Source organism: Strix aluco, chromosome 3 (assembly GCF_031877795.1).
Source record: "Strix aluco isolate bStrAlu1 chromosome 3, bStrAlu1.hap1, whole genome shotgun sequence".
NCBI classification, from domain to species: Eukaryota; Metazoa; Chordata; class Aves; order Strigiformes; family Strigidae; genus Strix; species Strix aluco.
Window position 1 is genome coordinate 30,233,608 of NC_133933.1, and position 12,400 is coordinate 30,246,007.

At 41.7% G+C, this 12,400-nt stretch overlaps 1 protein-coding gene across 1 annotated transcript in view; it reads left to right on the forward strand.

Annotated features, from left to right (window-relative positions):
- Positions 1–11,414, forward strand: part of KCNH1 (potassium voltage-gated channel subfamily H member 1) — a 184,610-nt gene extending 173,196 nt beyond the window's left edge. The window contains exons 11-12 of the mRNA XM_074817972.1: positions 4,328–5,372; positions 9,283–11,414. Of these exons, the coding sequence (XP_074674073.1) occupies positions 4,328–5,176 (849 nt within the window). The 3' untranslated portion in view covers positions 5,177–5,372; positions 9,283–11,414. The remainder of the gene's footprint in view (positions 1–4,327; positions 5,373–9,282) is intronic.
- Positions 11,415–12,400: the final 986 nt, after the last annotated feature.

Sequence of the window (12,400 nt, forward strand, 5' to 3'; positions counted from 1 at the left end):
TCCATGTTGCGTTATTTAAATGATGCTTGGGTTTCAGTGCTGAGCACAGGAAGATCCAGGTAACAGTCACTGGGCTCTCCAGATTTGACAACCAAATAAGATATTTCAAGTATTCATTTATGTCCACTTAATTTTTTAATGTTTAGGGGAGAAATCTTGACCTTAATCTCTAAAGACATTGATTCTACAAATACGGCTTGAAAATTCTTTGAAGATTAAAAAAAGGTGGAGTCTTCCCCCAAAACTTACTGAAGACTTCACCTTCACAACTAGTTAAAATTGAGGAAAGGAAAACGTGCTGGGTGTAACCCCAGCTTTCTTCTTTGGACATGGCTCATGTACAGGCAGGAACATGGCTGCAGGGTGTGTGCTATCATAGGTGTGCGGGTTAGTGCGGGTGCAGGAGTGCACCAGGACGTGTCAGTGTGTTTCTTCACTTCTATGAGTGCATTGTCCAAAAATAAAATTGGTATCGAGTCATCATAACCGCGTGCTTCAGTTAAATGTTTATATGATTGCAGTAATCTGTGCCTAACATAGCTGTTTTTCAAGTTTTTGACAAATCTAGGCTGATAACCCCACTATACTCAAATTTCTGGCAGCTTGGGAGGCATTCCTGCCGAGCTACACGATTCAGCACCTTTTTAATAAAAATGGAATTATGAAACAAGACTTGAGATTGGATGTGTGAAGGATGCACTTTTAGGCCTGGTCTTTAAATTTCTTGTTATTTCACCTCAGTTGAGGTTCTCTGTCCATGTTTTGGTCTTCACATACTGTTAAAATGCTCCCACTAAATTTTTTCGGTGTGCTTAGGTCTTGAAGAGGATGATGTTATGGAGAACTACATAGCTTGTAAAGTAGAGGTCCCTTATGTTTGTGTGGTATATAACACATGGGCTAGGAGATTTTGCGGGTACAAAGCACTATTCCTTCCCAGACAAAAATGAATGCTTGGAGAGAGAGAGATAGAACAACTGCGCTAAAAACTATCTTAGGATCTTTGCCATAATATTTGGGGTTTTAACTTTGATAAAGATCCATATTTGTAGCCCTACCAAATTCCACATGAAAATTGCTGTGTAGGTCCAGACTTCTCTTCCTTATAACAAATGAAATATTTTCTTTCCCCTTATACTCTTACAGCTTGTGGGAGCAGGTGTATATACATCAGCATAACAACCACATTTTCTGAATACCTTGGATATTGCTGAAGCTGTTTCACCATTTAAAACCATTTAAAAATGGCTTTTTCCTCAACAATTGTAAGAAAACGGTCCATTTAAAAGAGTTATTTGTATTTTTATTTATAAGGACTTGCATTTAGTCTTAAAAAATACAGCAACAAAAAAAATCCAAAATGCAGTTATGTAAAGTCTTTTCAATTACTGCTGAGCTTTGCATAGTTATAACACTTTTGCTTCATACATAAATATGGAGCTGTCTGGAGAAAATATGGCATTAGGGAGCTTGCAGAAAAGGACACCAGTGACAGCTTTGCCTGGGCTTCCCAAAGATGAGTTGCTCTCTGACAGGTATTTATCCAGTGTCTTAGGAGTTAGTTAAAAGAAGCCAATCCAAGAGTCCGAGGCTGTGTCCTCTGGCAAATGCACGTAGGTTTGATTTGCACCACATGAGTGCAGCTTGTCACATAAATGTATACGTTTAAAAGATGTTGAACAGGATGGGAGACCTGAGGATTGCACTTCTGCATTCACACAGGTGATTGCTGCGGTGATGTACTTGCCTTGTAGCTGGTGTGAGGCCTCATGTGGAAAATGGAAATTAGGGGTCTCATTAGTGTGGTAGCAGGTTTACCCATGGCAAAGGCAGTATTTAGGTAATTGCTTCCTCCACATACGCTCCTGTTTCTGTTGCAGTCAGATCTCCTGAAGGCAAAGGGGTGAAGGTATGTTCAGGGCCCTGAGGCTGACCACCACACCGCAAGAAGGCTGGTGGCTGCTCCTCCATGGCCGAGTGTGCTCAGCATCAACAGGCTCATCTAGGCAGTGCAGCGGAAGGCGGCGGGGGCTGTGGGGAGATGAGCACTACCAACAGCCTGTCTCTCACTGTTCACTTTATTGCATTTGCTAGTAAATTTGCTTCTCATGTACTCCAGCATGTAGACCACACTATGAGCTGCATGAGATGCAGTGACTAGTACAAGTATGGGTTGGGCTAGGCTGTTAATAAGTTACTGCTTGACACTTGCTCCATTGCCCTCTCATCTGTATGGTGCTGTAGCAGGGGCAGCTTCTGTCAAATAACTTCCCCATTTATGTTACAAAAGCCAGTCACTAAATAGTGAGAGGTACTCCAGCGTTTACCAGACAAGGTGCTGAGCAAGCTGCATGGAGCAGGGGTTGGACTAGACAAGGACTCTATGAAGCAGCCTGGCCTCTAGCTCTTCCAAGCACCCAAGGGCGTTCCCTGATGACCCCTATGAGGCTGACCATTGTGTATGGGGGCTTGGGGGGACAGAATTTTGCAGAGACAAGATGACCTGGCTTATAGTTGCCTTGGTTTGCTGGGGCTTTGTGCCACCAGAGCCGGCCTTAGCCCACTGCTGGAGTGACCCCCCGAGACGCTGCCTGGCATCGTGAGGCTCCAGCAGAGCGTGCCGGGCAGCCACCCTAATGCGGGGCTGACACTCTTCCTTCCATTAAAGCGGGAGACAGCCAGCGTGTGGGAAGCCATTAGCCTGGAGCGTTGTATTGATTCTCCCTTCTCAGGGAGTAAGTGCTATTCTTTCACTTCTAAGGATTATTCTGCTTTGTCCGCTTTCTACTGAGCTCACTGCAGACTGAGTTTCCTGGGGAAAAAAAACCCGTCAAGTACCCTGTTTTCTTATTCTTATCTCACATTTAGTTTCCTAATTGCAGCTTGGAAATAAAATATCCTTCCTGCTAATTTTATTCTTTTGTATTTGGGAAACGCTGCCAAGTCTGACAACTTCTTCCTTCGAAAGATACAGTGTTAAGATGTTTTTTCCCTGCTTCACAATGACAAAACTGTCAAGAAGCATTGGAGTCTGGAGAAACATGCATTTTGTGTGTGCCAGTGAAGCAGTGCTTATTATGTTTAGTTTAATTTAAATCTGTCTACAACAGAGGGATGGGTTTATTTACACATTTCCTAATAATGATTTGAATCTGAAAGTTATTTCTGCATTGGAGCGTAAGGACTTTGAATGGATTTTCCCAAAAGCAGCTACAGAGATTAGGTATCAGCATTCAGTAGAAGCTGGGGACTTCATCTTTTATACTCTGTATTGAAAACCTCAGCTTAGGGGACCTCACATTTTCAAACCAGACTACTTACTGGTTCTCCTTTAATACCACACTGGAGGTTTTTTTGCTTGGAAAATACCAATACCAATGTAAAATACATGGAGTTCTTGAAGAGAATGTGTTGCCATCAAGTCCAGGGAAGAAACACTGCCTGGCTGCTCTTTGGGGTTGTGTGGGGGCACTGTGAGGCTTTCATCAGTACCATGAGATCCTTGAGCTGCTCCTATAGAGACCGCTTAGCCTACAGGCTCAGGAAGATATAATTAGAAGGGTAGATGGAAAATTAATGTTTCTTTGTGCAAAAATTTCCCCTTTTCCATAGAAATAAAGAAAAAAATCAAGGCATAAAGCTCTTCAAGCTTCTGTAGTAATCAAGCCATGAACAGCTTCCCCATGTCTTGCAGAGTCAATTCCCCACAGTCCTTGTACCCGTGACTGTGGGACTGACTGGAGCTTTGCCTCACCCCTAAACTGCAAGTTGCTTCTGGAAGAGGGCAAGAAGCACTTCGCAAACTGCTGTTGGAGAGTCCAGAGTAGTCTCTGATGTACTGACCCCATTAGTGGCCAACCTGCACTAAAATAATAGCAGGTATTTTGCGTGGCATGTAGTGAGTGAGCTCTGGGATGAGACTGATGTAAAACATGAGAATGGCTCTTCGTAATATTTGTAACTTGGTGCTAAACCATAGAGTCAGGAAAACATATAAGAAGTCACTTTTAACACAAATAGAACAAGTAACTTCCTAGGATCATTACACTTACAATGATGCTGCCTTGCTGACCTCTCAGAACTGGAGAAATCTTTTTCTTCTTTTTTTTTTCTTTCTGGTGTTGTAAGACAGCTGGTGTATGCTCTTAAATAATGAAATAACCCACATTCCACACAAGATAAGATACTTGAAAATGTTGCTATAAATGTGCAGAGGTTGTGCATTTGTCAGTTAAAATAAATTCTTTCAAATAATTCTTTCTCTACAACTTTTTCCTCTTAGCAAATGTGCAGTTAATCACAGAGCGAAATCTCTTTCCCCCTGTAGATTGTGTTCCGGAAAATCAGTGACGTCAAACGTGAAGAAGAGGAGAGAATGAAGAGGAAGAACGAAGCACCTCTGATCCTACCCCCAGACCACCCAGTCCGCCGGCTGTTCCAGAGGTTCAGGCAGCAGAAGGAAGCGCGGCTTGCAGCAGAGAGGGGCAGAGATCCGGATGACCTGGACGTGGAGAAGGGCAACATTTTAGGGGAGCACTCCTCCACCCGCTCGGTGGTCAAAGCCAGCGTTGTGACTGTACGGGAGAGTCCGGCAACCCCTGTGTCGTACCAGTCCGCTTCAACATCTGGGGCATCTGACCAGGCAAAGCTGCAGGCCCCAACATCGGACTACGCAGGGTGTAAAGTGGCGGGGGACTACCCCCGACGAAAAGGCTGGGCCAAATTCAAAGATGCCTGTGGGAAAGGTGAAGACTGGAACAAGGTCTCTAAAGCAGAGTCGATGGAGACTTTACCAGAGAGAACTAAAACTTCAGGAGAAGCTACCCTGAAGAAGACAGACTCTTGTGATAGTGGCATTACGAAAAGTGACTTGCGCTTGGATAACGTCGGGGAGACAAGAAGCCCGCAGGACCGCAGCCCGGTCCTCACCGAGGTCAAGCATTCCTTTTATCCCATCCCAGAACAGACTCTTCAGGCCACCATGCTAGAAGTGAAACATGAGTTGAAAGAGGACATCAAGGCTTTAAACACAAAAATGACCAATATAGAAAAACAGCTCGCTGAGATACTTAGGATATTAACCTCAAGAAGAAGCTCCCAGTCACCACAGGAATTGTTTGAAATATCAAGGCCCCAGTCTCCAGAATCAGAAAAAGACATGTTTGGAGCTAGCTGAGGTGTTTCTTTTTAAAAACAAACAAACCAACAAGCAAAGAAACAGCCCCCCTAACATTTTAAATTTAATCTTTCTTGAAAACGAGTGAGGGACCAGTTCACTAAGCATGTTCCCTGTGTCTAAAAAGGTACGGTAACAGGAATTGCAACCTCATGTCAAGATGGCAGCTGACTCTGAAGCCTTTTTGACAGCAAGGGTACAGTTTCTAAAGTTTTTCTTTTTTCTGTTGGTGCCCATTTCCCCCTCCCCGTGTCCCCCCCCCCGCCCCGCTCCCCCTCTCTCCCTTGGGATGTTGGAATAAGAATTCTGACAGCAGCAGCCATCCCCGTGAGCCCCAGGTGACCTCTGAGGTTTTTGGAGCATGCCTTATGTCATTAGCTTGGGTTTTGCCTATATGAATAAGCACTTGCCACAGTGCTTATGTTTTCAGCGTTTGGTGGGGTTTTTTTTGCTGCTGCTGTCACTGTCTCAGTCACCTGTACAGCATGTTAAATGTCACAGTATATTTTCATATATCTGTAATAATGCAAAGAGCAGAGGAGACACGCATTTCATTTCAATAGAATGTGTGGTACTGAGTACTGAAGTTATTTTTGGGTAATCAAGGAAGGGCTAAAAAGATGAAAAAAATTGTACTTTTTAATTGCAAACTGACATACTGCTAAAGCAATTACATTTAACAACATCCTCAATAGAAGCCACAGTATTTCAGGTCTCTTAATAAATGGGATCTTCCACATTCTCATTCACTGAGTCAAGGATACTGATTTTCAAAAACTTAACTTCTGTCTCAGATGTCTTTGAATATTTGCCACCTTTGCTTTTAACTCCAGCTTGTGAGAGACAGAGGGTTGGGTGTGCAGTGTACCTGAAACACAGCCCCACGGCACAACGTTATTGTGAACATCAGTAACAGGTCCTGCAGATTTGCCTCCCCATGAAAATATACTGTGGCATTTATGTCCTGGTTTTGCTATGAATCTGCTCTTTTAATTCTTGTTAAATTATTATTCAGAAGTTTCTGTTTTGATAATGTTCATTGTAGCCAAAGGCTTTCGCAGAACTTTTAAAGATTTTAAATTGTGGCATTTTCCTCTACATCCAGATGTATTGTTCCTCATCTAATCTAGCTAGTAAGCAAATGGATAGTAGAGGTAGAAATACAGTGCTTACTGTATACAAGTGCTATTGTAGCAAGGAAACAAAAAGATCTGCTTCTTAAAGAAGGAGATGTTTCCAAAACCTATATTTTCATAACTGTTTTTGGAGGAAGATTGAAGCACTTTACCAAAACTACTCTTCATTATTCATTAGATAGGGTAGCACAGCTGGTATCATGGCTTGGGTTATCACCTTGGGATATAGGTGTATGTTCACAATATATTCTCTCCACTGATCCAGTATGTTCACTATTTAACAGTAGGATAGAGCTCAGAAGCATGGTGCAACACTTTTTTTGGGGTTTTCATTTTTAATGGCAATAGGTCTTAACACAGTGTGGGAGTAGTTGAGTTGCATTCTTTTCCATGGTACTATGTCATTTACAAAAACCACATGATTTTTTGGGGAAGATTTTTGTTCATATTAAGTAAGGAAGAGGCAAGGAAAATGACCATTTGAAAGGATTTCTGCTGGCCTAATGCTTGCACAGTGCAATGCAGAACTGTGTCAGACATCCCTGGGGAACTGTGAGGTCCACGGATGAAGTGGCACAGTGGTGAGGCTGTGCTGTGCAAAGCTACCAGCTCAGGTCTTGAAATCACTGTATTTGTTTGTATCTGTTCCTGTGGTAACGGCCCTTGCTCTCAAAGATGATGGCTATTCCGAGCGCAGCACCACCATTTCCAGGTCCAGAGGCAGCTGGTTTAGGATTGGCTTTTAAGGGTCTTACACCTTGGCTTGATATGGAAGTGCCCACAGATTGTGAATTCTGAAATATTCCTGAGAAACACCTATCAGGATCAAATCTGTAGGTTACCTTTTCTCTCCCACAAGAAAAGGCAGTAGGGAGGTGACTTGCTGTGAAACCAAGGTGCAATTTCCTTAATTTATTTCTGGTTCCACGTTTAGGTTTTTCCAGTGGTAACTGGTGTCTTTTACAGTTATGCACTGCAGACATGCAATACTGAGGAAGTCTCTCTTTGACCAAAGTCATGCTGTGTGTTTGATGCTTTAATCACTGTAAGTGGCAACAGTTACCTGTCATAGCTGTGGCATGATTGCGGTAAGAAATCCATACATCAATGGTTTCAATTAGAAACTGTTGAATGATTTTTTTCTTTCTACTCTCCTCAGTCAGGAAATTCATTGGATAATGAAATTGTGCCCAGGTAAACCACAGGTGTACTGATATACAATGATTTATAATTGATACCCAAAAGTTCGGGCAAATTTTTAGAGATTGGCTTGGAGTCAGTTTCCTAATCCAGACAAATTCCTCATCAGCATTATGTTCCTGACACTAGGTTTTCTTTGTAGAATTTTTGAAAGGCTGAAAGTCTTGCTGAATTTAGCGAGCGCTTTGTGAAAGTGTCACCCATTTACCCCCAGTTGGATAAACATGGAAATTAGCTTATCCCGGGTGGATGTGGGGGGAAATGTTTATAACCTCCACAGTATGTGCCTAGTATTTCCAGAATTGCAGTGCAGACGTAGAACTAAATGTGCAGTTGCAGGTTACCTGGCCCTTTGTTGCTGATACCAAGTTAATGTTTCTCAGTGGTATTTTTATGTGCCCTCAGGGATATGTTCAAGGTTATTCTGGTGTTGCTGATTGCCCTGGTCTGGAGTCACGGCCCTAGAAGCCCCACAATTAGCCACACCTGTGAATAAAAGAAGACAAGTCCCCATTTGCTGGGGGTACTTCTCATGTAGCCTGACGTTCAGTACAATACTGTAGTCCTGCACACCCTGTGTGACGATGGGCGGGTGCAGCACAGAGTCCTTTTTTAAAGCTTTTATGAGGCTCTTATAATGGGCTATAAAGCCATTTATAATCCATTTGTAAAGCCTTCAAAGATTGTAATATACTCCTGAATTACACTTAAAATTTAATGTCTTTGAAGATTATGGCCAAATTTGATTTTGTATTGGTCATGAAACTTCAGAGAAACTCTGCTCCTTACAATGACACCTTCAGGGTGTCTGCTCCAGGTCAGCACTGACAGCAGTCAATGTCATTCAGATTTGCACAGCTGTAACTGGGATTAGACCCATTTATTATGATTTTATGAACTGGCAGGTACTAAAGCTACTTGTAGGAGACTGCATCATCCCTCAGTACCCTGTATATGTTGTAAGAGAATTTGAAAAAGACATACTATCTAGGATAAGCTTTGGTCTTTGGATTGCCTGGGCTACCAAGTGGTTAAAATGAGCAAAACCTTGCCCGCTATGGGCCTAGCCAATCCTTTGAACCTTGGACTAATTTGGACCTGTGCTGTGGTGCCCAGGCTCCGCCGATGCAGCACTTCTCCTTTAGAGAGTGGTTAAAAGCACCTGTGTTACAAATCTGTCTTTGTCCATTGAGCCTTACACTTAGATGCCTACGGCTGGACAGCCTGCGTACCCATCGTACTCGTTACTTGTTCTTTCATTTTATTTGTCAGCTTTTCCTTTTTCTTTTGTTTCTCTCTACATGTTGGCTAAGCCTTTTCACTTAAATTATCTTCCAGCTTAGAAATGAATGATCTCTGAACAGGAGACTCTGTCCCTTAACAAGCAAATGCTTGTACATAGTATAAGAAAAAAGAAAAACCAAAAAGCCTCAGTTTTAACTGTGTTCTGGCATAGTGCTTCTGCCATTTAACAACCTGATAAATAACCTGCATTAATCTAAAAGAGGTGGTGTGTTCCATTTTTACTATATGATGGACTTAGATTTCAGTTGCAGGTAGTTGAGAGAAAGAGCCTGGGTTATGATTTGGTAAAATGGGAACTTCCAAAAGTTCATGCTTAAACTGTTAGAAAGAATACCAATATGCAGCACAGGATTAAAAAAGCAAAACCCAGCTGTAATCCCTACCGTGTTCAGATACATTTACTTCTGTCTGGTATTACATGTATACTTTTAAAAACACCATTCTTGCTTTAAATCTCTTTCACAGTGCTGCCCTGAATCCCAGCGAACACCCTGTTTAACAGCTTCGAAGGTGATGTTCTGTTTCTACACTTCACTTTAATGAACCGAACAAGATATTTACTGTGAATATCTGGTGATATATCTTTTCAATCACTCTTGACCAGTCTGTGAAAGAATTTAATACATAATTTGTCTTTACTATATAAACAACGTGTATGATTACACTTGTGCAGATGCGTGTACATACACACATATATATAATATCTATGTATAGATAAGTCTATGGATTGCATTTCTGTTAAATAAAAGCACATTCCTCATTTAATGATACCAGTTCAAGAAGGGAGCTTAAATCTTCCCAGTAGACATCCACCGAATGTCCTAGTTAGTATCTTGTTTGTTAACTGTTGAACTTTTAAGGCCACGACTTTTGGTTTCTCTAGTTGGCCTCAACTTTATACTGTTAGTCTGGCAAACATTGCGACTGAGAGAAGATCTGGCAAGCGTTGTGATAGTCAGAAAACAGAAATACATGTGAAATTGGAAAAATGCTGTATCATAGTCAGTGGAAATAAGGCTCATACACCACTATTTGTTGTCAGAGTATCTCTGAAGCTAAACTGCCCTGGTAGTGCTTCTTGTGGCTTCTCCTGCAACAGAGATGGTAGAATAAATGGATTTCTTTTTCCTGGTACCAGGGGCTGTCTCAAAGGTGCTGAGCCTAATCCTCCTTCTCACGGGCAGCGTAACACATGGTCGCTGCACCTCTGCTTTCTTGTCCTGGTGTTAGGTGGTGAAAAGCATCTTCTGCTGAATTCTTCATTTCCACATAGTCTCCTGTGGGTGTATCGGCAATAACAAAGTCTGTGTTTCAGCTGCACTTCTGATTCATTAAGACAAACATTTTAGAGAGAGTCCCGTGCAGGGGAAGCTCCAGAAATCTGAGGTGAGGCACAGTAGGTTACTGTATCCTCCAATCTGACATAGTTTTGACCACACTGTTGTGGCAAGCATTGATTCAATTAAATAAAAATAAAGCTTTTTGCAATAAGATATATCCAACATTTAGCCTTAAGACCCTTTCATAAGTGATATAATTCAAACTGTGATTCCATTCTCCTTCCTTCTTAATGTTCTGTAGTATTTACAGTGTTGCCTAAAGATGAAGCACTTTGATTAGCTTTCTAAATCTAATGGAAATCACTTGCTGGTAATCACATTTCTTTCTGCACTTATTGCCTTCTTATTAGGATAATGAATTACTCCAATAGCCCTCTCCCCTCACAAAACAAAGAGACATAACTATTGTCTAAACACTTTTGTATATCAGGGAGCCAAACCATCATATCGCAAAAGTGTTTGTTTCAAGGATTTTTTTTTTACAGTTTGACAAAGCTAATGTGAATTTACCTGCAACTGTAATTTGTTTCAAGCTGATTGTTGAGTGTTGTGTAAACATATTTGATGTGTAATCCCAAAACATCTCTGTAACTGGATCTAAATGCCTAACATTAACAAAACAGTTTGGGGTTTTCACTAACTGTTCTGAAAGGCTCATGGGTTTTTTCTTCTTCCCACTGAATCTGTGACCACTAACATAGAAGAAGAATCATTTTAGCTGTAGATGAAAGAAGTTCAATAATCTTGTATCAGGATGAACTGCTATATAAAGAAATACCAAGTTTTCTAATGAATGTGTTATATTATTGTACCTACATACAATCAATATTTGTACATCTGTTGGAGACCTGTCTGCATTTCAATATTTAGCCACCACTGCATGGACACTTTATTGATATGCAGTTAATGCAGTTGCTTTGGCGCTTTTCAATGTACTTCACTTGTTTTTATCCTTTCAGAAATCCACCAAATACTCTTGGTTCTTTTTCTTTGCATTTGTCACTTTGTTCAATGAAGCATGACTAGAAAAAGAGAATGAGTAGATACTATTTTTGTGGTCAGCCAAGCAGCTGCCAGTAGATAGACAGCGTGTGTACATATGTATGTATACGCACTGTCTGGGAATGTTTCAGTTACAAATGCAGCCACCTACATTAATGATATCCCTATTCAACATTTTTAAACAAGCACAAATAATATTTGTAAAAAAAAAAGTTTAATTTTATTTATTATAGTAATAAACTATTTTATACATTACAGTTGCTTTGGTGTGCTTTTCTATGTGTTGAATATGTGCTTATAAGATCAACAAGGGGGAGTTTTAAGTTACTCTCTAGAACTTCTGGCTAGCCATTTTGTTGCTGTCGTTTTGTATCTTGAATGTTATCAGTACAGAAGTTTGATATTACTGTTTTGGTCATAAACAATTCAGGTTGTTTCCTCAGATTTCTGTCTGCTGTGTATCAGTACAAGCGGGATTTACACTGCCAGGGTCACTAAACTGAACTCGGGCGTTCTGTAAAGTGAATAACCTGGTACCCCCGGCAGCATCCTGCCCTGTGGGGCCCAGTCTGGGCCAGGGGTCTGCTGAGCAGGAATGAGATCCCTGGAGGAGTGGCTGTGACCTGTCTGAAGTGATCATTTGATATCCTGAGGGTACATGTGTCTGTAGCCAGTCTGGGTTTTACACTGTGTTCACTACTGCAATATCTGAGAACTATTACAAAACTTCTGGAAACCAGAATAATAGAGATCAGAGAGGCTTCTGCTGTCCTGTCATCTGCTGCAGAAGGCGGCGACCTTACCACGGACTTACATGAAGACAAAAACAACAGGAATGAAGCCCCTAGTAATGTGTGTCACCTGCCAGTGACACTACTGCAACAGGCAGCAATGAAGAGTATTTTGTTGGCTACCTCAGCAAAGAAATCGATAACCAAATGTGACAGGAATGGGAGATCCTTTCAGGTCAGGCCAGGCATACATGACGGGATCACACGCAGCAGCCGCTCCTGGGGGCCAGCAGCTGCTCTGGATGTGTATACAGAATTTTAGTCTTCAGGATGTCAGCCTGGACCCCGTGAGCTTCACACCCACTTCTGTGGCTTGTTCTCCATCGTCTTGCTTGAGGGTCTGGTGAGTGTGGCTGTCACCTGTATTAAGACACTTGATGGGATTGTGAATCTCATCTTCAAAAGAACAGCAATAAAGCATAAGCTTTCGGACTGCAGAGCCGAGGCTAA